Raw genomic sequence first — 27,860 nt, 5'->3', positions numbered from 1 at the left:
CGCCACTCACTTTGTTGTTGTTCTTCTTCTTCTTCTTAATGTAGTTCTTGTTGTGTACGCTAGTTAAAATCACTACTCATCTGTTATTTGTGAACGAATCGAGTTGAAATTTGGTAGGTATAATCTATGGATGTGTATGCATCAACCCTCGGAGCCCAATTTTCCATTTTGGGGCCCAAGGGAGCCCCAAGGCGCCGCCCCCCCTCCCCCCGAAAGTCAATTTCTCATTTATTTGCGAGTCAAATATTATGGATACATTGGCACATACCAATATATAAAAGGGGCCCATTACCCCGTACGTGTCATGGGGACGCCATTTTTCAAATGACTACTCCTCAGTTAGTTCTCGTTAGATTAAGATTATGCCTCACACTATTTTAGGCAACTTCCATTAAAGTCGTTTTTTCATTTATTTGTGAGTCAAATATTGCAACAGTTGGTGGTGCCGAATCATTGACACATACCAATATATGAATGGGGCCCATTACTCCGTAGGGCACCAGGGGGCTCCCGGGGGCCCCGTTTTTCAAATGACTACTCCTCCGGTAATGCTCGTTGAATCGAGTTGCAATTTGACATGGATATTCTATGAGCGGATGTCAAGATCCTCTCTGAGACCTTTTTGAAAGGATGGGGGGACTTTTCTCTTTTCCAGTCATTTCTAAATGCGACATATTGTTTCAAAGGCAATTCAACGAAGATTAAGATTTTACATCACACCATTTCATTTGTCTTACTCAGTGGAACGGAGTGATTTGACTGAATTCTCCAGAAGGTGGTAAGTGCTATTTGGCGCGGAGACGTTCTGCAGGCCCGGCCGTAGTTCATCAGAACTTGTTAACACTATCAGAGATTAGTGACACTTTGAAGGCTTGTTATACATTTCTATCTCCATCTATAGACATACCCTAAGTCCAAAATATATGGGCACCTCCATTTTTTGGAAAAATCCCAATTAAGTTCACAATCCAGAGCCAATCTGGATGAAATGCAGTGGAGTATAATTGAGGAACCAACCTAACATGTGAGTTAAATTTCATAAAGATTAGTCATTACGAACAGATATATGAATTTTTGAAATTTCACCAATAATGACAGAGGAATTTTTACTTTTTAAAACTGATACAGAATCAGCATATTGATATGGATCTCCCCCAAAATAAAATGGAATGTTCCATGGGATAATCCTCCTCATCTGATCAAACTTTCCCCGTGCACATTTAAAAATTCTATCAAAAACCTACTTTTTAGTGAATAACCAAACAATGGTTGCTTTTGGTTCTGCTTTTTGTTTGTCTTTTGATGTTAAAGTTGATCTTTTTCCTGTTTTCTGCTCCGTTTCAAAGTTTTGCTGTCTTGACGTTGCTTTCTTCTTATTCTTCTTCTTCTTCTTCTTATTTCCTCTTTAGTTAAATTGTTCTACAAGCACCTTGAGGGGTTTTTGCTTTTCCCTGGCATGCCTCTAAAGCGTATTGATTTCTGTTAATGTCTGTCCACTGTTGATATAATTATGTTTCATTGTATTTTAAGCATTGCCAAATAAAAATTAAATTAAATAAAATCCTGCTTACAGACAAATAAACAAATGAATAGACGGTGGTGAATTATAATAAAGAGCACAAACATTCTGAAAAGATTGAGACTTTAAGAGTTTTCTGCTTAACCACATAACACAGTTTTAAAAATGTTTTGTAAGTCATCCAAAAGTTGTTCTCATAAATCCTCTGATAGGGACTTCATCACAAATAAATGTCAATGGTGGGAATTTCTATAGAAAGTTTGACTCCACCAACAATAGCAATGGGTTTGTTGACAAACGGTCATGTGACTATGCTGCATTCCATTGCACTGGGAACCCAGATAAATCTGACAGAACGAATCAGAGAACTGCAATAAAACGGCCCTTGAACTCAGATCCAACTGGGGAGTTCGGACATGATCCAAGCAGCATGAGTCGATGACGTTTTAGCAAAATGTCGTGCTCCCCACCATCAACAACGTTGAATCTGTGGGAACCCCAGAAATGTCACTTTGGCAGAGTTTCTGGTGCATCAATAGTGGATGAGAACAGCTTTTGGATGAAATACAGATTTATGTAATTAAGCTGATTATAATTGCTGTATATCTATTGGTGCATTCTGCTCTCACCTCGCTCAGTGAAGGCCTGGTCTCCTCTGGCCTGAATCCTGCTGAACAGCTCCCCTCCCTCCATACTGGACAGAGAAACACATGGTTATTGCAACACATGCAGACCTTTTGCAGTGGCTGTAGGACATGGTGTGAACAGTGCGAGTCATCACTCAAGTGTGGATGAAATTCCACTATGTGGTTTGATGCTGTGGCCAAATTCTTGGGATGCTAATGAATGCTGTTTTTCCCATTACTCGCGCCTCATTAGTTGGTTGGATGAATTTGGGAAATGCAAGGTTTTAAAGCAAGGTTGTTTAAACTCAGTCCTGGAAGGTTCTAGTCCTCGCTTTGCTCTAATGCAGCTCTGCAGAAAGTCTGTTAAGAAGCCTCTCCTACACACTGTCAACACTACTCTCTTTATTACTCTTCCTTTCACAATAAGAGCGCGGAATGCAAGATACACATTTTTAATAATCAATGGATACATTTTACACTCATTAACTCTTAACTTAATGTATCTAATCTCACCCATTGACGCTCCACCCACTAACCACACATTTATTACAGCTCACAGTATAATTTACAGCAGCATTTTTAGTAATGAAGAGAATCGAAATATTAAATAAATTAATCTACATCAGATATGGACAACTTACTTGATATTGTAATGTGCCCAAAAGTAAATGTGCAAAATAAATCCAAAAATACACAGAATTACAGAAAAATACCTAAGATTACAACAGAAGTGCACAAAATGACTTCAAAAAGATACAAAACAACAACCAAAACACACATAATGACAGAAATTTAGACAGAATGACGACAAAAATGCACAAAATGTCTACAAAAAGATACAAATCAACAAATATACATAAAATGACTCCAAAACCACAAAATTACATAAGAATACACAAAATGACTATAATGAACTATAATGATACAGATCAACCACCAAAATACACAAAATAGCTCAAAAAACACATACAATAGCAACAAAAAACACAGAAAATGACAGAAAACACAAAAAATAAATACACAAAATTACTCGGGGGAAAAAAAAGCAAACAAAAAATAACAGAAAAACACACAAAATTACTCGAAAAAGCAGACAAAATCACAGTAAAATAAACAATCCACAATAAACATTAACAAAACGACTCCAAAAACACACAAAACAACAAAAAAAAACCCTAATATGACTAAAACCAAAACATAAATGGCAACAGAAACACACAAAATGACTAATAACATACAAAACTCCAATTGAAAATCATGTATTACAGAAAAATAGAAGAAACAACAACAGAAATGCACAAAAACACACAAAAACAAAAGTACAAAATGACCACTTTAACACACAAAAACCTTCCTGTTTTAATGCTCAGGTTGACCTTTATTCTAAACACTGACATGAATAGTGATAATATGGTCCTCGGCTCAGACAATCACATTTTTTGCAGCCTCCGCTGTGATAAAAGTCGCCCACGTATCGTCTGCGTGAAGGATGTTTACAAGTCTTACAGCTAACGTCTAGACTAGTATTGATCAGCTCAATCAAATCACGAGTATCTGAAAGCCTTCCCCCTTTTCCCTGTTCCTCAGTGAAACCATTCTGTTCCCTGTTCCTCAGTGAAAATGTTCTTTCTCCCAATGAAGAGCAGAAATGTCAGAGGTTTCCATATGAGCTGATAATGAGGCTGAGGGATGAACAGACTGTAGAGGACTGAGATAATGTCCTCTTTGACCTCGTTCACACAGAAAAACAACAACAAACTCTCAGTCCTCCATGCGTTACACAGCCCACACACACAGACACAGCATAGACACCACCACACAAGCTGCTACTGCTGCTGTGTCAATGAATGTGAGAATACGATGAGAATCAGTGACTGTTTAACCATTTCCATGGTCATCAGAGGGTCACTCCTTTTTTTTTTTTACTCCCCCTGTGCGTTTCATTATTTTCCCATATTGTTAAAACAAGCTCATTAAAAGTTGAAGGCTGAAGTACACACGTGTGATAAAGCATGTACGCACACACAGAATCACGTACACACACACAGAGCACCTTTGTATAGGGATGGTCCGATACAACTTTTTCTCTTCCGATCAAATATCAATACAAAGGTCACGATAACGATTATCTCACGATATGATGGTACTGCGATTATCGATATATTGGTCAGAAATTAATCTACAATAATCTATGACATAACAAGAAAAAATAAAGATTAAGTGGAAAAATATTTTTTTTTAATTTTATATCTCTGAAAGACAAAAAATTGAAAAAGTGTCCTATGAACAGTGACACTATTTTAGTGCAAAATTTCTGTAAATAAGTGTCAACATACCAATGTAAACGAATAACTATGTCTAATAGTGCTTTCTTTCTTACCAGTGACACCATTATAGTGCAATATTCCAGTAAACAATATATTGGTTCCTTCAACAAACAGTGAGAAAATTTCTGTGAAGACGTACCTGCACATTTTAGTGAAAAAGCAGAAAAGGTTTTGAAAATAAAAAATAAAAATCGATACTTAGCGTGAGTATATCGATAATCGATCGTGCAGAAAAAAATATTGCGATATATTGCCGTATCGAGATATCACACTCCTATTCCCTATCATATTTCCATTTTATTTTGTTTGAAAAAACATTTAATAATTTGAAAAAATTTGAAAAAATGGGAATTCCGTTATTTCCATCCATTTTACATGGTCACGCAAAATCAAAGGCTATACTTAAAGAACCCAAAAACCAATTTTTTATGTTAAAAAATTAATAATATTTTTTTATGCTAAAAATTAATAATATTTTTTTATGTTAAAAATTAATATATTTGTGCATGAAGTAGAAACGTTGATGAATTCTAGTCCAAATTTTGACATTGCAGTCAAAGTCATTACATGAAGGTGCCGTCCTTGTGAAATAAAATTAAAATAAACGTTTTGAAATGACTAAATTACTCCAAAATAACCGATGCACAAACTTGGAGTATTTGGAATCCGTTGACAACGTTTCAGGTCGAACAGATACCGCGTCGGAGAGATATTCGCTCCACAAACAAACAAACACACACGCATGCACGCAGACCTTTCTTGCATTACAGTATAGATTAAGTCATGTACAGTAGGTAGGAGTGCTGGGATGAACTGTGGGTGAAGTCCTACCACTCCATGATGATAAGCAGACACTTTTTCCCATGATGCATGTTTTCGTAGAGGCTCAGAATGCGTACGATGTACGGCCCTGACGACACTCGCCAGTGCAGCTCCACTTCTCGTCTGGCTTTGGGACTGTCGTACAAGATCTGGAAGAGAAGAGGTGAGTGACGATGGTGGAGTTTAAAGGACAATTTCACCTAAGTGATCTAAGAAAAACATAGAATAAAATTTAATTACAAAAATGTATTTTTTTTATATTTATTTATTATGAATGTGTTTACTACTACTATAATACATATATATAATGTAAAAAAAAATGCATTATATAAAACAAAACAATATTTAACAGAATAAAGTTCAATTGTAATTCAAATCATATTAAATGTTTTGTTTTATATTTGTATTGCACACACTTTGATAAGAATGACTGCATAATGCTAAAAAATAAATATAAAAAAAACATAATAGGTTCATTTGATTTCTGTTAAAAACAGACACAGATTGTTAATTGCACCTTTTAACTGTTTATTTGATTCTTATTAATGAGACTTTGATAAGAATGCCTGTATATTATTAATATAGGCTACTAAGTTTAATTTTATTTACATTTTAGTGTGGCTTGGATTTTTTGCAAATATGTATCATATCTCAAAAAGGTTGAAAAACACTGATCTAAACATTATCACAGGCTTCACAAACAACCTGCACAGACACATGAGAACGGTCCATCCATCGCTGACACAACCTTTTTGTTTTTTATTAGTAATTATTGAAGCACTCCGTTCAATATTAAATGTACAATTAAAGTCTTAAAAAGAAATAATGCATACAATTTATGTTATTTTCATACATGTTTTTACTGATAGTTTAGTAATATTCTTTTTTTTTTTTTTTTTTTTTTTCACCTTGTTTGCACATGCTGTTGAAGGTTAACACTACAAGAAGTGCAATCTTTTAACAGCAATGCATATTTTATTATTGCAATTAAATAAATGAATTTATTTCATTGCATAATTGTGACCATCACCAGCCCTCCCTAGGGAAGGGTAAATACTTTATTAAAGGGAGGATGTAAAAGAGAGAGGGCAGTGTTACACCAGGGTGAGGGGGGTGGGGGGGGGGGAGTTAACAGGGAGGAGGGATACAAGATAGGAAAACGAATGGGTGGGGAATAATCAATAAGTTTCAAGTGATGTGATGTGAAATTGTGGTTGTGTATATTGTGCTTATTGTTGTGTTATCAAGCCAGTCTGGTGACCAGTGTGCGGCTTAGGAATAATGGTGGTGGCTGTGAGCAGAGGAGGAAGTGAGTGGAAGTTACATAAAACAGGTATTTGGGAACAACGTGTCTATGGTTGAGCCCAGTATGAGTGTTATCCCACAGCCCGAGGCCAGTGCATCCATGACAAATGTGATTCCAAGAGCCGCTACTGCAAAACCCATAAGCCGCCCCCGGGCCCGAAGAAGCAGTCGGGCCAGCAGAAAGAGCGAGAGATCTAGGGGCCCCCGGCGACCACCCCACGGCCAAGCAGCCCCCCGAACGCCCCCAAGGTCCCAAGCCGAGAGGCTGCCATTGCCCCCCCCATACACACCCGAAAAGCCCCCAAGGAGCCAAGGACCCAGCGCACCACGCCACCGACTCCAACCCCCAAACCCCAGGCCCCCCCCCCCCCCCCCCGCCCCAGAAGACCCCCGCCAGGACCGGCCCGGCCAGCCGGCCAAGCACCCCGGGCCCCAGGAGCACCCCCAGGGACCAGGACCCCCCAAGGGCAAGCCCCCGGGCCAAGCCCCCCGGGACGCGCCCCCCACCCCAGCCCAGGTCCCGGCCACAGCCCAGCAGGACCGCACAGCCCCAGACGGCACAAGGCCAGCAGCCCAGGGCCCGCCGCCCCCCGGACAGCGCAAGCCACGGGGCAGCGCCCCCCGCCGGCCTGCGAGCAACCGGCGACCCCCACCGCGGGGACGGAGGCACCCCAACGGCACACATCCAGCGCGGGACAGCAGCCCCCAGCCAAAGATGCCCCGGACCCACCCACCAGTCCGCAGATGGCAGGACATACCCACCAGGCGGCCGAAAGCAACCTCAACCATCGGAACAGCTAACGCCGCCCCCCCAGTAAACAGCATCATCCCGAGGCGCCAAACAACCCTGCCCCAACCCCGGTGAGGACACCAGCACCCCCCCAGCACACCCACCCCCCAAACCGGCGAGGCAGGCCGCCCCGGGCCCGCACACCGCGGGGCCCGCCCCCAAGGCCACCAGGAGACAAAGCAAGCACCAAGCCACACCCAAGGGGGAGAGGCACCCCCGCGCCCCACCCGGCCGACACAGCCCGGAAAGACCCCGCAAGGAGAGACCCCGGCAAAGCCCCCCCGAGACCCACCGCCACGCCCGACCGCACCATCTTGATGTGCTTTTACTCTATGCAGTGGCCCAGCCACCAACAGAGGGGCCAGGCCCCCACCGGAGAGGCCCAAATATGTGTACCAACCCACCACCCTGTTATGGTGCCTCTCCATTCCCCAATGGAGAGGCACTTCCCGATCCCCTGTGTGAATGTGTGTGTTTGGTGAATGTATGGGGTGTAATTAAAAGAAGGGGGATGGAGGGGAGCGGTGATAGTTTAGTAATATTCAATGTAAGCTACAAAAAAGACTCAAATTCCCATTCGTAGTTGATTCGCCCTCAGACTGTAGTGCAGTAACAGCATTTATTTTTAGACATAAAGAAGCTTCATTGAGTGTTATTTTGGGTGTTTCTGCCTCCAAAGAATCTCCAGACTGAGTCTGAACCACAACAGAACTACAACTACAGGCAGGAAGTCAGCTGACTTTAAATGAATGAAAAACACAGAAAATCCCCCTGTGATAAACAGAGACTTTAGTCACTTTTACAGTAATAGTCACGCTAACAGCAGAAGGTAAACTGCTAATAAGTCATTACATAAGAACAATGAAATTAAATTGCACATAACCCCTCCTAACAACATTCAACTACGCTCTCTATATTCAACCAAACAGAGACAATCATCATAAAAAGCAACATAAGATAAGGTAAAATCTGTCGAAATAAAACATTCATCAGTATAAAAGTGCATGGGTATAAAATATTAAATGAGACTATTATTTGTACCATAGTATATAGTCATTTTAAATCTTATCAGAAATAAAAATGGGCTAAAAATGACCAATAATGGTGGAAAAGGTGGTGAAATGGGATTTTAAAAACCATAGAAATTGGTTAAAAGTTGCAAATTTGAGTGGCCAAGTGTCAATATCAGTACTGTAGTAACAATTAGTTTAAACTGGCAAAAAAAAAAAAAGAGCATGACAAATTGTGAACGTGGTTAAATTGGCAAAAAATAAGCATGAAATATGGTGAAAAGAAGTTTAAAGTGACAATAAAGGCTCAACATGCGTAACATTAGGTGGAAAAAGTGGTGGAAAGGGTTTATATTAAGTGCTGAATATGTCTTGAAAGTGGAAAAAATGTGCAGAAGAGGCATTGAAAGTGGCAGAAAAGGGTGTAATGTAGCAAAAATGCATTAAAATGAGCACAAATATGACGAGAAAAAGTGATGAAAATAAGTTAACATATGGCAAGTTTGGTGTTGTTGCAAAAAAATAAAAATAAGCAAAAACTGTTCAAAAAATATTCTTAGTTTCTTAAAGGCATCTGGTGACCGCCTCCCAGTGTCTCGCGACCCCAAATGGGATCCTGACCCCAAGGTTGAGAAGCCCCAATTTAGAGTGTGAACCACAGGCTGAACCAGGGAAGGAGGAGTACGCCTACGTCCACATCCTCAACTGTTTTTGAAACTGAGGAAGAAAGTAGGAAGTAACAATGAAGGTGATTTAAATAGAACACTTATGAAAGTGTACGTCCAGGTTAACCAAAAATCTCACGCGCACGCACACACACACACACACACACGCACGCACGCACACACACAGCAGGTGGTAGACTGTAGCATAACACATGGTCACTGTGTATTTTTGGATATGACAGTGAGGGAGTGGATCTCCTGCTGCTCATAAGTTTTGAGCACAAACACACACACACACACACACTGAGCACACGCACACACACACACACTGAGAGCACACACACACAGCACAAACATGCGTACAGCACAAACACACACACACACTGAGCACACACACACACACACACAGCACAAACATGCGTACAGCACAAACACACACACACTGAGCACAAACACACACACACACACACACACACACACACACAACACACACACACACACACAGAGCACAAACACACACACACACACACACACACACAGAGCACAAACACACACACACACACACACACACACACACACAGAGCACAAACACACACACACACAGAGCACACACACACACACACACACACACACACACACACACACACACACACACACACACACACACACACACACACACACACACACACACACACACACACACACACACACACACACACACACACACACACACACACACACACACACACACACACACACACACACAGGGTAGGTCACAGTTTGGTGCCAAACACGTGAAGTGAGTCAGTGTTGTGTTACAAAGGCATCACAATGCAGAGTTATCTATTGTATTTAATCAAGTGATTGGATTTTTTAACAGCTTCACTTCTAAACAGTCTGAGATCTTGTGACTGTGTGTGTTTCAGAGTTCAGAGCTACACTACCTACAGTGTGAAGTAAATGAGGAAGTGGTTCAGACTTCTGAGTGTTGACTTCTGCTGACTGTTCAAAGAAACAAGAACCCGAGGGTTTCCGGGGTCCTGACTCTGACCAAAGGCTTCATAGTGTTTACCTATAGTCACAGTGGGTTTATTTCTGCTTATCGAGCTTAGTGACAGTTTGTCTCTGGCTTTCCTTCATTTCCTGCAGAGAATCGTCTGCAATAAAAGCTTAGATCCCTAATGTGGACAGAGGAAGCAGTAAAGCTGAATTTAAATAAAGACTGATTAAAAAAGAGGCATAAAACATTTAGTTTATACATTTAAAACATACACACTAATCACTCACATGTTGACACATTGGATATTAGTTGTTATCAGACTGTACTTCACAGCCTTTCCATAGTAACACACATAGTGATCTTTGTTCCACGCATCACATTATTGAGCTTTATTTGTCGTTGTAAAATGAATTGATTAAATCAAGCTTTCCCAGCAGGGATGGGATCAATTACAATTACGTCTTCAATTATCCGAGTTGAATTACAACTAAATTATGATTATGGTGATCAGCATTTTTTTCAATTACAAATAAAATTCCAAATACTGTTTTTCCCCTGAAAGTCAATTAAAATTATGTTCTCAATTACAATTATTACAATTACTGAGCCTGAAAAAAATCAGTTTTGACTCATGTCTTAAATCAGCTGTAAAATACACTAAAATATATGATCAATCATTCAATTTGTTTTTCATCTCTTGGTTACCTTGATAGGCTTCCTAATCAATTAAAATATTGATATTAATGTATTTGCTGTTGGCGTCTGAGCATTTTTTCTGTCAGCATACCCTTTTATTTATTTAAAAAAAATGAAATGCAGTGGGGAAAACTTGATATGTAACATTTTTTAATTAGAGGCATCCCGTTTCAATATTGATATCAAATATCAGTCCGATATCAGCCAGAAAACGAGTAACGCTCACCAATATAAGCTCTCAGATAAAATTTTTCACTCCAGCACTTCTATCTATAGGTGACTGTGTTTCACACTCCAACAAAATAACCTATTGTTGCTGAATATTATTCTCTGTTTGAGAAACATCACTTAATCAAGCCTTTTCTAACATTCCACACAACAAAATAAGTCATAAAACTATGTATGATTCGTGCTAATATCGTATCGGATCAATATCGGTATCGGCCACACGAAAGGCTGCAATACCGGTATCGTATTGGAAGTGAAAAATTTGCATCGGGAAATCCCTAATTTTAATGATTGTTAACTACATAAAGTATGTCTAAGTCTCAAACATCGTTGCCCAGTTTTGCATTGAATTAAATTGTAGTTTTTTGAGAATTTTCATGCCAATTACAATTTCAAAGTCAATTATTAATTAAATTACTATTACAACAGAAACGGATGTTTTCAATTACAGTTACATTAATAATTGCACCATAATTGTTGTTAATTATCAATTATAATTTCAATTGACCCCAACCCTGTTTCCCAGCATGCTTGCCATTACAGTAGGTGAAACCCATGTACGTAGAGGGAGATAATGCTAATGCTAATGCTAATCTTACACAGAAAGGTCGACTCTGAGAATCAAACCACTCACAGCCTTGTTGTTAATAGGCAACAGTGCAAACCAGTAGAACTAATGTTTTCCTTTTTCCAGTGAAGAATTGTCTTTGTTCCTATTGTTAATCTGGACGAACATTTCAATAAATCCTTCTCACAAGGCCTTTCACACACATGTATGTTACGTTATTTACACTATTTTTCCTCAAAGCTAAAACAAGCATCTTATCAACGCAAGGTGGACAACAGCATTATCTCACAGACAAACTTAATTACACAACAAGTCATAAAAAGAACACTTTATCTCATAAAAGAACAGAACCCCAGTCATGACATAGTTAAAAAAAGTTACATTAGTAGCCATGAAAAAGGTATAAAGTGTGGACGAAAGATGTTTCAGTGCGAATAAAGCAACCTGGTCATGATGTTCTGTTTACATACCTCTCATTAATAATGCTTCCTTACAATGTCAGATTTTACAGAATGTCTTTGAAGTTCATTCTAAAACAAAAATAAAATGTAATCACACTATGCCTGTCAAACGTGTAGCTTTAGTTTAGATACTACTTTTATTAATTACCATTGTGTATGCATGTTATTTTGTACTTATTTCATAGCCACGAGTTAATATTTTAATTGCATGCCGTAGCTAATTCATGGCCACAATTTATTTATTTTTTTTGAGACCATGTGTTTTGCTCAGGCAAATCCTCCCGACCCACTTCTGGGTCCTTGAGAACCTCTAGTTGTAAGTAAACCTAAATTTGAAGGACACATTGAATAAACATCATTTTCCAGCATAAGCAGTAGAAACACATCAAACATGTTTTTCAATTTAAATTTTCCCTTTTTTAAAAAAAAAAAGACAGTTCAAACCTTGTGGTTATCATTCTAAGTGAAAGTCCACACACGATAATAAAAGCATAAAGTTCCAGAGTGATGTAATAACGTCTAAAAACAGCAACAGGAAATGAATCTTCCAGACAACTTTTAGTCATCGACAGAGTCGCACAAACCAAACCTCAAACTGGATATAAGCCACATCCCACTGATAGTGGCGTTACTGTGTTCATCCATCCGTGTGTTTGATCTTCAGCCATTTAAATGTCTGAATAAAGACAGAAACATTTGTTAGAGGTAATGTAATTAACAGTGTGCAGGTCGTTGGTTCTCTCCCTCTGCAGAGTGTGCATGTTCTCCCTGATTTTCCGTAAAAGCAAAACTTAATTCACTTCCTGAAACGGAAACATCATTGCTGTTATTTATATTTTAATATTATATATCTTATACTAGATTTTTTTTTTTTTTTTTTTTTTTAAATCAAGCGTAAATTGCAATATGGCACTGAATATACCCTAACATACATGTGACCATATACCAGTACACACAATTTGTCTTCGTAAACGGACGTTCAGAGAGAGGAAAATGTAAATTCTCACAGAAAATCCGACATAATCAGACGAGAAATGATGAACTTCACCTTTTGAAATGGAAATAGCAAAATCACATATTTTGGGACAACATTAATATCATTCCTTCCCACCATATTTTTGGTCATAAAACGGGTGGTCTGATGTCTAGCTTTAACAAGCGTGGCAAACAGCTGGTGATCACATGTGATCTCTTGTTGGTTTCAGCTTATTTGTGCTTTGTATGAATATAAAATGAATGACAATAATTAACTCCATCAACCTTATCAAAGAGTAACTAAATGTTAAGCATATTTTTCTGCTGAAAAAGAATATATTTGGTAAAAAGCAGTGTGACATTTTAATCAAAGTAATTCAATTTGACGTATTTTGTTGTAAAAATGTAAGAGTGATGACCCTCTATGGGTTGAAACCGGGTTATTAGAAATGAATTTGGCTATAGGCTGAGAATGGTGGTTTAAGACGTTTGGGTGGCCTCTTATGTCATGAACCACCAATGTTAGCCCCAATGAGCTAGTTAGCATAGCATGGATTGTTGTTTGGAGATATAGACTGGGCATAATACGTTGAAGTTTCATTTATACAGAAAACTTTTTTTCCAAGACAAAATGAACTTGCTCGAATTATTACGCGGAAGTCAAGGACACATCAAAGCGATTAGCAGACGCCTCTGAAGAAGACTGGCAGTTGAAGGTTGAAGCATGTCAGGAGATCAAAGTAAATTTCCTGATTAAAAAGTTGTCCTAATAAATGAAACCTTAACATATTATTAGACAAAATGAAGTTAATTTCCAGCCTGGACACACATCAGCCAAATCCTCAGGGTTTAGTCACTCTTTAGGCATGTTTGTCAGGATTTTGGGAAGTTTAATAGCCTGTAATGATTGATGATCTAATTAAGGAATGAAATGGAAATGTGTAAACTGTATGTGTGACGTGTGTGTGAGCGTGTCAGGATGATCTGTACAATAATTTGATTGGTCGAGACCTCCAAAAAGCTTTGACGAACTAAACCTAGCAGTGGAATAAGAACAGGTCAGATATCAGAAGGTTTTATGCAGATAAACCACCTGCCTCTGAATCACACAGTGGATTAAATTAAAGCACAGCTGTAAAGTTTATGGAACTAACACCTATTTATCATCATGATTCAACGCTGGGTTTAAAAACTGTCTGCTTATCAACCCTACTGATGATTTATTTCCCCTTTTCATTAAAGTCGTCCAAGTCGAGTCTTTTATGGGTGTTGCTGTATACAACATACTTAATATGATTCAAATACATCCACAACGTAGAGAAGGAACAAAAAAAGACTCTGAGGTTACAAACAGAAGGCAGGGCTAATTTTAGACTTCTCTATGTTAAGGTTTCATTTATTTTCAGGAAATTTACTCTGATCTCCTAACGTGTTTCGACTGTCAACTGCCTGTCTTCGTCAGAGGTGTCTGCTAATTGCTTTGATGTGTCCTTTGTTGTTTCCAACTTCCCCGTAATAATTCCAACAAGATTCTTTTTGAATAATATGTCAAGGTTTCATTTATTCAGACAACAGTTCCTACTTAAGTATTATGTTGAGGGTTGTAAAACTTACAGGGTATATATAGAAGAGCACACAGACCACCCATACCAAAAAGTGTACCACCAAGTGGCGCTATAATGGGTGCAAATGATCACATCTTCATAAACTTGATGCTCACGTGTTCCCTAAATAGAGTCGCTTCTTCTGACATAGGCCACGCCCACTCCGGAATAGCACTGAATTATCTGGGCTGGGCCACACCCATTACTATTACAACCGTGCAAATGACACATTGGCCTGTGTCCTGATGCTCGCCCCAAGCCCATCATAATAATAAGAATAATAATGTATCCATTTTATATAGCGCTTTTTTGGACACTCAGTCGCTTTACAGAATTAAGGGATTATTCTTTCACTCCACACTTAGTGGTGGTAAACTACTATTGTAGCCACAGCTGCCCTGGGACAGACTGACGGAAGCGAGGCAGCCATAGTGCGCCATCGGCCCCTCCAACCATCACCAACACTCACTCACACTACATTCATGCTAGGCATTGTGGGTGAAGTGCCTTGCCCAAGGGCACAATGACAGATACCACTGGGTGACTGCCACCCCACTGTGGCACCTGGAATTCTCAGTGGTCTCCATCCAAATACTAACCAGGTCCAGACCTGCTTAGCTTCTGAGATCTAACAAGATCTGGCAATGACAGGCTGGTATGGCCGTCATCCTTCGTGACGTACTTCCATGGGCTCCGCAAAACCTGGGGGCGAAGTTGTGCGAGAAGGATTGTCCCCCTTTCATAACTGCTTGCAGTTCTAGTTATAATTATTTGCTGTAATTTAATAGCAATATAACTCTCACTATAGTCACTCAGTGACCTGTCCATTTGAATTCTCCATAACTGTTTATTTTGTGCAGTTGTTGATCTTTTGTTGGATATTTTCCATCTTTCTCCATCCTCCTTTCCATCTCCAGCTCTACGACTCTCAGTCTGTTTTGACAGCTCAGATCCACATGGATTACTTTGAGCTCATCATAAATCTCTGAGTGTGTGTGTGTGTGTGTGTGTGTGTGTGTGTGTGTGTGTGTGGCTCTGTGGTGACAGGGGACAGCCTCATGACCCTCGCATGTGTGCTAATGTTAAAGTGTGGCACTCTTTCCATTGGTTCCAGGATGGGTGTCACATCAGGCTGGTATAATGTCAGGCCACGAGGACCTGAAATTGTTAACCTCCTGTACTTCTAGGAAAAGATGCACCGTGATCACAACATGGTCACACCACACATTGCACGAGAGTCCAAGGTGTACAAAACATACCAAACCTTTGGTGAGAACATCACACTACCAAACTAAACATGCAAAAGCATCTCCAATGTAACAGCATTACCTCCAATCAAAGGCAACAAGTGAACAGTCGTCAATAATAGTGAGATCTGTTTTGTAATATTTAGGGCCACCGAATCTCTACGAAATCACGGAAAAAAGACAGGAAAAAAAACTTAATCCACGTTCTGAAATGGAGAAAGCAACATGACTTGTTCTTTTTATTCATTTAATTTCTCTCTTTTCTAAAATTGGGCCACAACATGAGACGGAAGTGCCTCACATGCACGTTTTGGGACAATATCTCGCATTTACATGTTATCTTTCACTGGAAAATGGGGGAATGAATGTCTAGAGCAGGGGTCACCAACATGGTGCCTGTGGGAACCAGGGAGCCTGCATGGACCACAAGAGGTGCCCTCTGGTCTGCTCTAACAGGACGACCAGTAACCAATGAGCTTTGTCAAAATCTTAATTACTTGCCGGGTTTCAAACTCACAAAGATAAATACAGATGACAGATGTAGTCAGTGCCTTAGTAGTGTTATTTTGTATTAAAGGTCCAGTATTATGCTATTTTTCACTCATCCCCATTTGTTCTAAGAACCTTAACAACATAGTATTTGAGGTTGCTTTTCCCAAACTTGCCTTTTTTTTTCCAGAGTTTTAGCTGCTGAAAAGTGACTTTCTAAGCAGTTCTAAAAACAGGCTGTTTTGGGGCCTTCATGCATATTCATAAGTAGGCGTATCTGTAGACGCTGACTTACACAACAGCTGATCATTAGCAGTTTTCTTTTGCTATCAACACACTCGTGTTTTCAGCCAAAAAAACTGCACATTACAGTAAAACACATGGCTATTTAAGCGGCTATTGTGATTGTGAGTCAAGCACCGTTTCATAGTGTGGGTACGGCAGCAGCGGTGGAGTCATTCAGCTGCTTCAAACACTCAACGGAGCTGCTACGTTGCTTTCTTGTCATCATCTCCACTATTGATTACAGGAATAGCCCATTCAAGGTGATAGTCCACTGTTTTGTCCAACCGCTGCGTCGCATTGGGTCACAAACACGTCAGATCATGTCAAAGGAACAAAGGAACAAAATGGAGCTGCTACAGGTGTTACGTTGCTGCCCGCTGCTCCTCAGGGAGGGGTTAAATGTGGAGAACACATTTTGTGTATGTAGCTTTACATATACGGCATTAAAGTCTAATATACATTAAATATTAAACCGCAGTGTTTGTTTTAGCTGTGAGGTAGTTTGAGAGGGAGGGGCTCACATTCTTATATAGGGTAGGAGGAGCCAGGATTTTCAGGAGGAGGAGTTTCCGCTCCGTGATGTCAAGTAGCGAGAGAAATCTAACTCACCCGTTTAGACCTGACTTTTTACAAAATGTGGAATAACAAGGGAGGGAGGAAACAGAACTTTTTCAACTTTGGCCCTCTGAATGAGGCTAAATGAATGTATGTCACTGTAACAAAAACCATTATAACGTGAATTTTCATAATACAGCCCCTCTAAATTAACCATCTTTAAATGTTTATTTTCACTGAAATATTGGGACAAATTTGTTTTAAATGTTGCAGATAAGATTCTGTTTGTGTGTTTAAAAAAACGCAAAGTGGATTTTTGTAAAATATTGTAAAATTGTTAAATTGTGCAAATGTTAAATGTTTTATGATTGGTAAGATTTCCTATGAAATGTAATGAAAATGAAACAATTGCATGAAAAAGAAAGTGTTAAATGTTGAAATGTTTCCTATACCTTTTTAAGTAACTGCTAGTTTTCCTTAAAATTCAGTATTCAAGAGATGTATATCAAACCTTTAGCCCTTTCTATTATTCAGTAAGTTTATTTTTATTTTTAACTTCAACTCCTGTTTGTGTTTGTTTAAGAAATGAAGCAATGATTATTGTTATTTTAGAAAGATAAATAAATCTTTATTATATTCTGCTGCTTGGAAACAGTTTGTTCTGCTGTTAGACAGGAAGTTGTACCCAAAATCAGGAAGTACATCTGGTGTGGGGGGTGTAATGGTGTAAGTTTTGAGTAGCCTATTCTGCATTTATATCCACTGTTTTACAGGAAAATTGTTGTTTTTAAAAAAACAACAACACATTGTTGGGAACGTTGTAACGTTCCACCTGATGATTATGAACAGTAGGAATGAAGATTTCAAGCAGACGTTACTAATTTCTCAAAGGTCATGAATATTTTTAACACTATTGTCCTGATCAGATATTAATATCTGATATAGGTACGAGCTCAGCAAAAAAGAGTATCATATTATAACGGCCTACATCTGAATCACTGATATAAACACTACGATACATTTTGGAATGTAACATGCAGAATGTTCTTGTGTTTAAGTTCAATAAAAACATTCATTTATTCATTCATTCATACTTAAAATATATAATTCTTTGTTTTTATTGAAGTTATAGTTCAGGGTTATATCATTCAATTTTTATTTATTTTATTTAATTGTAGAATATTGTTATGTTTAACGCAGTGGTTCCCAACCTTTTTTGGATCATGGCTCCCATTTTGATATCAAGGATTTCTGGCGACCCAAATACATTTTTCTTACAAACAATAGTTTTTCATAATGTTTGTGATATTACATTACAAATGCAGAGTATCCAGGATTAGATTTAGAAAGTTAAGATTACAAAATACGGTTGTTTAATTTTGTGTGTTGTGTTTTAATTTGAAACATTAAACAACTATTTTAATCAATTATTAGACATTTCAGGCGACCCCACATGTGAATGTGACCCCAAGGTTGAAAAACACTGGTTTAAGGTAAACCCTTGGGTTAATAATCATAAATGGGTTCGTTTTTCTCAAACCTTCTGTTGCTGAAAATTATTTTTTGAGTAATTTCACTTGATCAAAACTTTTCTAACATCCTACACTACAAAATAAGTCATAAAAGTACAGTATGTACGATTCAGGCTGATATCGAATCGGTTGACGTCGGTATCGGCCAACACTGAATGTATCAGGACACCTAGGCCTGGGCAATATATCATGATTAAAGATATATCGAAATTAATATTTTGGTGATATAGAAAATTACAATATTGCCTATATTGATATTGTTTTTAAATTTTTCAGCTTATTCTGTATTAAAATACTTGTTTTAGTAGTTGCTGCTTTTGCTATTTCTGCTACTTCTCAGAACTGCATGAAAACCACAGTTAGATGGATTACTGAGTGCGTCTTAACCCTGACAACACAACACTACAGAACTCACTCACACATGATGTCCCTTATATGAAAAAAGCTAAAAGTAACACATATTGTGCAGCAGTTTGTTAATAAATGAGCCTGTGAGGCATTTTGCATCAGAAAATTTAACCCAGAATTGCCTTTCCGGTCAGACTTTGAGAGTAAAAAATAGAGATTTATATCATATATCGCCATTATGAGAAAAAATATTGAGATATTAATTTTAGACTTATTACCCAGCCCTAGGGACACCCTAGTGCAGTGGTTCTCAAACTTTTTTGGCTCGAGTACCCCTTTTTTCTTATTTCTGAATCCAAGTACCCCCTTTGTCCGACTACATCATTTTCCTCAGAATACCAGTAATAGTGAAAACAAACCGTATTTAGCACAGTGGTTCCCACCCTTTTTTTGGATCATGACCCCATTTTGATATCAAACATTTCAGGCACTTTTTTTCTTCCAGAATGAGTTTTTGATCATGTTTGTTTTACTGTGTTACAAATACAGATCAGCCAGGATTAGTGCCACGTTGTGCCAGCTCAGATATATTTGTCGCGCATTCTATTTGAAATAGATTCATATTTGAGAAGGTGAAAGTACAGAATACATTTAAGATTGTGTGTTGTTTTAAATTTAAAGAACATATTTTTAATTGGTTATTATTATTGTTTATTTTATCAATTATTGGACATTTCAGGTGACCCCATTTAAAATTTTAGACAACACCACATGGAGTCACAACCCCAAGGTTGAAAAACAGATTTCGTGCCTCCAGAATAGATTTTTTTTTTTAATAGTTTTTATCATTTACTGATGTGGGACCAAGACTGACCGTTGTATTTTAATTTCATGTTCTAATCAATATCATGTCATCATTATTATTATCATTATCACTTTTACCTAAAAATAAACATTATAAAACATATTTTTCACGTTCACATTTGTTAATTTTACTCTCTCTCTCTCTCTGAAGTACCTCCTGTAGTGCCATTGCGTACCCCTAAGGGTACACGTACCCCCATATGAGAAACCCTGTCCTATTGTACACACATGTAAATATGGAATATTTTGGACACATCAGACTGTGCTGAGGAACATAAATGTAGATGAAATCATAAACACCATGTCTGAATGAATAGTGAGGTCCTCCAGTACCTTCAGTGCGCACTTCTGTCCAGTTTTCTTGTTGAAACACTCCAGAACTTTCCCATTGATTCCCAGTCCCAGGACCTGAGAGGAGATCTTATAATCATCCGTCACTGCGTTCCGTTTGATCTCTGGTTTGGGGTAGTATGTGGTTGTGGTTGTGGGTTCGATGCCCGCGTCCTGCTGCGCCTCCACCGGCTGCGGCTGAGGGCGCTTCGCGGTGACGCTCAGAAGCTCCGGGTCTTCCTCTTCTTCAGCTTTTGTTGCTGGAAGCGGTTTCTTCTCCTTCCCGTTATCATTTAGTAACATGATCACACCGACAGACACAGGCAGGGACTAAAGCCACTAAAACAAGGTCAAAACTGCGGGTTGTGGTCTTCCAGGATCAGTGACGCACAGAGTGAACCAAGCCTGTGCCAGGATGGCTCAGAGTTCCCCCACAGGTCAGAGTACAAATGATTAATAAAGATCAATATCCAGTCAACACACACAGCTTTGTCCTCCACAAAGACAAGATTTACCTACAAATGAAACTCTGTGGTGCCACTAATCTGACGTTTCTATGACAGAGATCACAGATCATGTAGTTCTCACTCACATGTCACTGTTTGTTTAGGCACCACCTCCACCCATAGTTCCTCTGGCTTAAAGGAGCAGCACACATGGAGATCATTGATCAACAGGTGACATTAGTTCTACCATCAGATATAACAACCACTTGATTATGTGGTGTCACAAGTAAAAACCTCTGTCACTGTTTCATAGCTGACATATTTTGAACATTTGGCTCATTTTTCTTTTATTCGAGACAGAAATGCATGTAAAACTGCATGTTCTATATCATTGTTAAAAATGTGTACACATGAAAAATAAATCTGAACGTAAAGGTTAAATCTAAATGTTTAATGTAAATGTTAAATCTAAATGTTAAATGTAAATCTAAATGTTAAATGTAAATCTAAATGTTAAATGTAAATCTAAATGTTAAATGTAAATCTAAATGTTAAATGTAAATGTTAAATGTAAATCTAAATGTTAAATCTAAATCTAAATCAATCAATCCATTTTCTGATCTTTTTCCTGTTTTCAGGGTTGCGGGGGTCTGCTGGTGCCCATCTCCAGCTCTCAATGGGCGTTAGGTGGGTGTACCCCCCAGTTGCCAGTCCATCACAGGGCAACACACAGACAGACAACCACTCACACTCACATCTGTGGGCAATTTAGAGACTCCAATCAACCTAATAGCCACAGTGCGTCCTGTTAAATAAATCTAAATGTTAAATGTAAATATAAATGTTAAATATAAATCTAAACGTTAAATGTAAATATAAGTTTTGAAGGTAAATGTTAAATGTAAATCTAAATCTTGAAGCTAGATGTAAAATGTAAATCTAAATGTTAAGTCGGACACCAAGTGTAAAGCTAAATGTTTAGAATTAATGCAAAGTTTATTTATTTTCAACTTTTACATTTATGTTACATGTTTGTATGTTTTTGGAGTCATTCTGTTTGTTTTTGCTGCTTTTGTCTGCGTCATGAGTTATTTTGTACATTTTCTTGTTATTCTATGCTTTTAAAGCCAGTTATATATTTATATTTTGTTGGTATTTTGTATTTCTTCTGTTATTTTTGTACTTATTGTATATTTGTTTTGGAGTCATTTAGTGTATTTTTTGTTGTTTTGTATATTTTACAGTATATTTGTTTGTTTTTGTTGTCCTTTTTGTACTTTGTGTTTATTTTGTCATAATTTGGGGCGTTTATGTCGGGAGCCGCACAAAATTAGTCCGAGGGCTGCTTGTGGCCCCCAGGCCGCGAGTTGCCAATGTCTCTACCACTAGTTGGACCTTTACTTTTTTTTGGGACACAAAGTCAAAAATGGGCAGAAAAACTATGACAGAGATCTTGATCCATGTTGACATGATCATAAAACAATTAAAACATCTATTCTGTTAGTTCTAATGCTTAGTTTAAATTTGATCAGGCTTTATTAAGTATTATTAGGTCAGAATGTTTAATGCATTGTTGCTGCTGTGTGATTGACTTTTGCTGTGATGAAAAACCATTTAAGATATTAGACTTGAAGTTCTAATTGTTGTCCTTTCCCTGCACTGATCCTAAATGCTTCCTTACAGTCGGTCTTTCCAGCCGAGGGCATTGGCTTCATGGAGAGTGGAAAGTATGGAGCTACACTTTCAGACATCTCATGAAACACGACACGAGCTCAAGTCTATTTTCGGGCAGTAACAAAATCACAGCAGGAGGAGAAACATACAAACACAGTCACTCCACCACAGGAAGACGTCATGATGTGAACTCTTTAACAGACACGTGGTCTAACTGCAGTGCTTGAAAGTAGGGGTTCTCAACCTTGGGGTCAGGACACCATTTGGGGTCACAAGACACTGGGAGGGGGTCGCCAGATGCCTTCAAGAAACTAAATTTTTTTGAACAATTTGAGCGCTTTTTTGTTTTTAACCCTTTTTGCAAACTTGCCTTATTTGCATCACTTTTTCTTGCCATATTTTTGCTCCATTCCTCCCATTTCTGCTACTTTTCCTTCAACTTTCAATGCTATTTCTGCATATTTTTTCCACTTTAAACTTATAAACCCTTTTCACCCATAACGTCACATATCTTGACCCATTATTGTCACTTTTAACCTCTTTTCACCATATTTCATGCATATTTTTTTCCAATTTAACCACATTCATGATTTGTCATACTCATTATTTTCCACTTTAAACTAATTCTTCCAACTAAATTGTTCCAATATTAACACTTTGAACCCTTTTTACCACGTTTTTGGCCACTAGCGCAAAGAAATAGTTATCATATTTGCATATTTTGATGAGTTTCTTTCTCTGTGACCACTAGAGGGCAGTCTTACAGAGGTTAATGTGTAATTTGTGGCAATGCATGGAGGCTCCTGACTGCTGCTCTATTTATATTCTAGTTTCCAATGTTGTCACGCTGTTTTTGATTTTTATTTTTTTCTCATGTAGCCCCTATGACAATTTGCACTTTGGGAACCAGGGGCTAGACCATGCTCTATGTCTGTTTAATAGGAAGAGAAACTTCTTTGGTACAAATATTTAAAAATGAATTCTACAGCTGCAATGATTAGTCAATAAATCAATAAGTTAAACACCATTAATCCACACCTACTTCACTACTTGACTAAACCAGTCACCTGTGTGCAATACAGCAACTGTTAGCATTGAAAGACAGATTTCAAACGGCTGTCTTATCAATGCAAGAATCCAAAACTACACATTTTGCACCCAGGCAGCATGAAGATGTTGTTTTTAAAAATGATTTATTGGCTCCATGAGGGTAATTAAAAACTGACGCTTAAAAATGCAAAGTTTTTTCAATCACTACAATTGTTAGCATGAGTGAAATCTAAAATGCTGTAAAAGGAAAAAAAAAAAATTCAGTTTTTTTAAATAAAATTCTGATATTTTTCAAACTTCATCTACAACACGTCAAACTCAAGGCCTGGGGGCCAAATACGGCCCTTTAGAGCATCCAATTCGGCCTGCAGGAGAAAGTAAAATGACAGAGAAAACATGAATGATTGTGTAAATGACCAAATAATCCAGTTGTAGATTTCTCAAAATTAACAACTCCACAATATTTCTAGGGGCATTGATTTTTCCTTTTTGTTTATATCACATGAATGCAGTCAATTTTTTTTAGTGAGAAGAGCTCTCAATTTTTCCACAGTTCTTGCAAATTCACCACAAATATTTCCACAAAATTCCTCGAAATTACACAAATATTTGTAACTAAATCTTTGACACGAATTGAACTGAAAACAAGAGCACAATAATGTTAAAGTTTTTTTCCCCCACTCAAAATCTACAGCCCACTTGAGGTCAAACTGGTCCTATTTGGCCCCTGAACAACGAGTTTGACACTGATCTACAATGACAGTAAATCACAGCTCCTATAACAGTTTGTCTGAAAGAACACTAAACCCAAGTGTAATAAACTTCAGAACAGTGTGTACTCAATAGTCGAGGGCACAGATGAGTGCGACGCCACGTTTAATCCAATGTGTTGGATTGTGCTCTGTGGGCAGCTCCACCGTCATCACAAAGTTTGTAGAATGGCCGGTGGTCGACAGGGTCCCTGTGAGAAACAAACACTTCAGTTTACAGCTTTAGTCCTTTCTCATCCCTGCACTAAGTGTCTGTGACACAACATATCGATGCTTAAACCAAACCTGTTATTGTCCAGATTTGGTTCTTATGAATATAAAATGCAAATATTAGGACATTTTGACGTGTCTGTTCAGAGTTAAAAGACAAGAAAGACGGGTATTTTCAATATGTTTCTAAAATAAGGTGGAGGAACAATTTTGCAGAAGCGACACGTCTCTGTGTTAACATGAATGAACCAATAGCGTCGTCCAGTAATGTCTGTGCATTTTGGAGCCGTTTGCTACACGTCTGAGCCAAGTGATCCTGACGACAGCAGCAGATACAAAACATTGATCGGTAAGTCAATTTACTCCCATTAAATGTAAGTTAAAGCTGCTGGAGACAATCATTTTTAATCAGATAAAACCATAGTTATTTTTTTTCGGGTTTCTTCCCGGTATTCCCTGTGATATCGCATCACAACGCGAGAGATTAAACATTAGCCAGATTTGGAACTTTCCGTACAAAGTCCAAAATAAACATTTGTCATATTTTTGCAACAACTTTCAGTCTGTGAAAACATCAAAAATGTGTTTTAAGGGGCATAAGCAAGAATGAAGTAAAAACACTTCTAGGGATCAGTCTACAGTGGGTTTCGCAACCTTTGGGTCAGGTCCCCATTTCGGTTTGTGAGACACTGGGAGGGGGTGGCCAGATGTGTTAAAGAAACTAAGTAATTTTTTTATAACAATATGAAGCCATTTCTGCATTTTATCACCTAATGTTGCATAGACTGACCTATTATTGTCACTTTTAACCTCTTTTCACCATATTTAAAACTTATTTTTACCAATTTAACCACATTCATGATTTGTCATGCAGATTGAGAAGGACTGGTTTAAGGGACGCCACATCCCATAATGCAACGTGCAAAACTTCTAAAAATGACAACAGGAGGAATATTTGTTTGTGTTAACCTCTTCCTCTATGCAATGTACAAAATATATCTGTAAATCGTGATGTTGTGTTGGTGGTGGCAGAGACAATTTCAATGCTTCTTTGCGGTCTATCTTATTATCAGCTCAGGGCATTGGCTTCACGGTGAGTGGAAAGTATGGAGCCGAACTTTCAGACGTCTCATGAAACACGAGCTGAAGTCTGAAGTCACCACAGGAGCAACATTTAAACACAGAGGCCTACTTCATGATTACAGTAAGTCTTTAACAGTGGTGTGACTGCAGGCCTTTAATGCAGTTCAAACAATAATTTCTTGGCTCCATAAGCGGAAAAACTGATGCTTAAAAATGCCATTTTTCTAATGACTCCAGTTGTTGGGATCAAATTCTGATATTTTTCCAAACATCTATTAGGGTTGTAGGGCGACCGTGGCTCAGGTGGTAGAGGGTCGTCTTCTGATCGAGAGGTTGGGGGTTCGATCCCAGTACCTGACTATGTGTCGAAGTGTCCTTGGGCAAGACACTGAACCCTAAGTTGCTCCCAGTGGTTGACTAGCGCCTTGCATGGCAGTTCTGTCCCACTGGTGTGTGAATGTGAGAGTGATTGGGTGAATGAGATGATATGTAAAGCGCTTTGAGACAGCTTCAGTGTGGGGATAAAGCGCTATATAAAATCAAGTCCATTTACCATAAAACTGACAATACGATTCACGTTTTGCATGTCACGATACAATATATATCCCAATACAAAAAAATACGACATACGTCGCAATATATCTCGATGTCAATAATTACAAATTTCACCTTTACAAAATACAAAATGGTATGAAATAAAGTTTATTTCATTTTTTTTTTAAACTTGCAACAATAAGTAAATGGTAACTGTAATTCAAGTGCAAATATCAAAAACAAGTCGTATGTTTATCAAACTGTCAAACTACATTTTTCATAAGAAAATTTACTTTGGCTTCTACAACAGATTCTGATTCTGTTAAGTTCTTAAATTCTTAAAAAAAAAAAAAAAGTAACCACATAAATCTATTAAAGTGCCCAGTATGTATGAAAATAAAGTGTAATCAACTTCCAGCTAAAATGCATTGAGGAGTGAAGTAGTTTAACAAGATCTAATGTGGTTCACTGACACCTAGTGACCGGCCGTTTACGTGCTATGCATATGTTAGCATAAATAAATGTTTTTCTTTATAAAAAACATGATTAAAAAAATCAATTTGGACATTTTTTTGGATCGATACAATAATTGCGTGGTGAATTATCACGATATATCGCCAAATTGATTTTTTCTCACACCCTTATTATCTACAATGACTCCAAAATGCTGTCTTTTTTAAATGGAATTTTAGTAATAATTTGTGTGTATATGTTTACAATAGGAGGAGGAGGAGGACAGGACTTTAGGCACTGACCAGCTCTAGTGAGAGTCTTGTAGATGGGGCAGACGTAGACACCAGAGGTTGGAGCTGAGCGGTTGGGTTTGGGGATCAACCAGATGATGGCCATTTGTGTGTGAAGCTCCTTAGGTCTGGACTCTGTGAGCTGACAGGCCTCGTTATCCCAGCGAGCCCCCTCCACAAATAGACCATGGATATAACAGCCTGACTTTGGTGCTTCTGTAATCTCTGACATGGACTTCATTAATACCTGAGGAAGAAATCAATAATAAAGATCAGAGGGAGATAAAACCATCAAATAAACCTGTTGTAAAGGTTCAGTGATAATTAATACATATAAATAAAGAGTGATTGTTTGATCGTCGCTGTCAGACCTCAAAGTCAAACCCGATTGTGTCGATGGAGATGCTGCAGCGACGGGCGTAATTCTGGAGCGTTCCAGTGATAAAAGCCTGTGGGAAAAAGAAGCCACTAATCCAGAAAGTGGGTGGGATTCCATTCACGATCCATTTATCCAAGAAATCAATCCTTTGAAGCAGATCTGACACCCAGGAGGCCAGAGGCTTCAGAGATGGGTAGGCCTGGAGGGGAGGAGCATGACCCAGAGAAAGTTTATGGAAGAAAAATATTTTGTAGCAAATATTAAACAAATATATAGATAAATATTATAGCAAGACATGAGTCACCACGAGGCAGAGACAGGCAACTTTTATCACAGCAGGGCCACAAAAATACTACTGTATCTGGTCAGAGGGCCACATTATCAATATTCATGTCAGTATTTAGAAAAATTAGTAATCTGAGAAATATTACAGGAGACAACAAAGGGTTTGTGTTTTTCTGTCATTTCTATTGGTTAGTGTATTTTAGTTGTTTTTGGGTTTTTCTATATTTTTTGTGGTTTTGCATATTTTTCTATAATTTCTGTATATTTTGGTTTTGGTTTTGTGTATTTTTGTGCTTTTGTCTGTTGTGAGTCATTTCATGGGTGTTTTGAGTCATTTTTTGTGTATTTTTGTTTTGAGTTGTATATTTTGCAGTTATTTGTAGTCATTTTTCAGTAATTATTATATATCTTTTGTTTTTAATGTATAATTTTTATAAATT

The 27,860-nt window shown here is 38.2% G+C and overlaps 2 protein-coding genes across 2 annotated transcripts in view; both read right to left on the bottom strand.

Moving 5' to 3' along the window:
• The window catches only part of mapkapk3 (MAPK activated protein kinase 3), a 28,204-nt gene extending 7,655 nt beyond the window's left edge, over positions 1-20,549 (bottom strand). Inside the window, exons 1-3 of the mRNA XM_028447590.1 lie at positions 20,250-20,549; positions 5,304-5,443; positions 2,149-2,213 (exon numbers count right to left, since the gene is read on the bottom strand). Of these exons, the coding sequence (XP_028303391.1) occupies positions 2,149-2,213; positions 5,304-5,443; positions 20,250-20,549 (505 nt within the window). The remainder of the gene's footprint in view (positions 1-2,148; positions 2,214-5,303; positions 5,444-20,249) is intronic.
• Positions 20,550-23,992: 3,443 nt separating this feature from the next.
• Positions 23,993-27,860, bottom strand: part of dnah1 (dynein, axonemal, heavy chain 1) — a 56,131-nt gene continuing 52,263 nt past the window's right edge. Inside the window, exons 73-75 of the mRNA XM_028446976.1 lie at positions 27,128-27,334; positions 26,769-27,003; positions 23,993-24,377 (exon numbers count right to left, since the gene is read on the bottom strand). Of these exons, the coding sequence (XP_028302777.1) occupies positions 24,256-24,377; positions 26,769-27,003; positions 27,128-27,334 (564 nt within the window). The 3' untranslated portion in view covers positions 23,993-24,255. The remainder of the gene's footprint in view (positions 24,378-26,768; positions 27,004-27,127; positions 27,335-27,860) is intronic.

This window comes from Gouania willdenowi, chromosome 5, assembly GCF_900634775.1.
Source record: "Gouania willdenowi chromosome 5, fGouWil2.1, whole genome shotgun sequence".
Taxonomy (NCBI): Eukaryota; Metazoa; Chordata; class Actinopteri; order Blenniiformes; family Gobiesocidae; genus Gouania; species Gouania willdenowi.
Note: the sequence above shows the minus strand (reverse complement) of the source record. Positions and strands in the feature narration are given on the sequence as shown.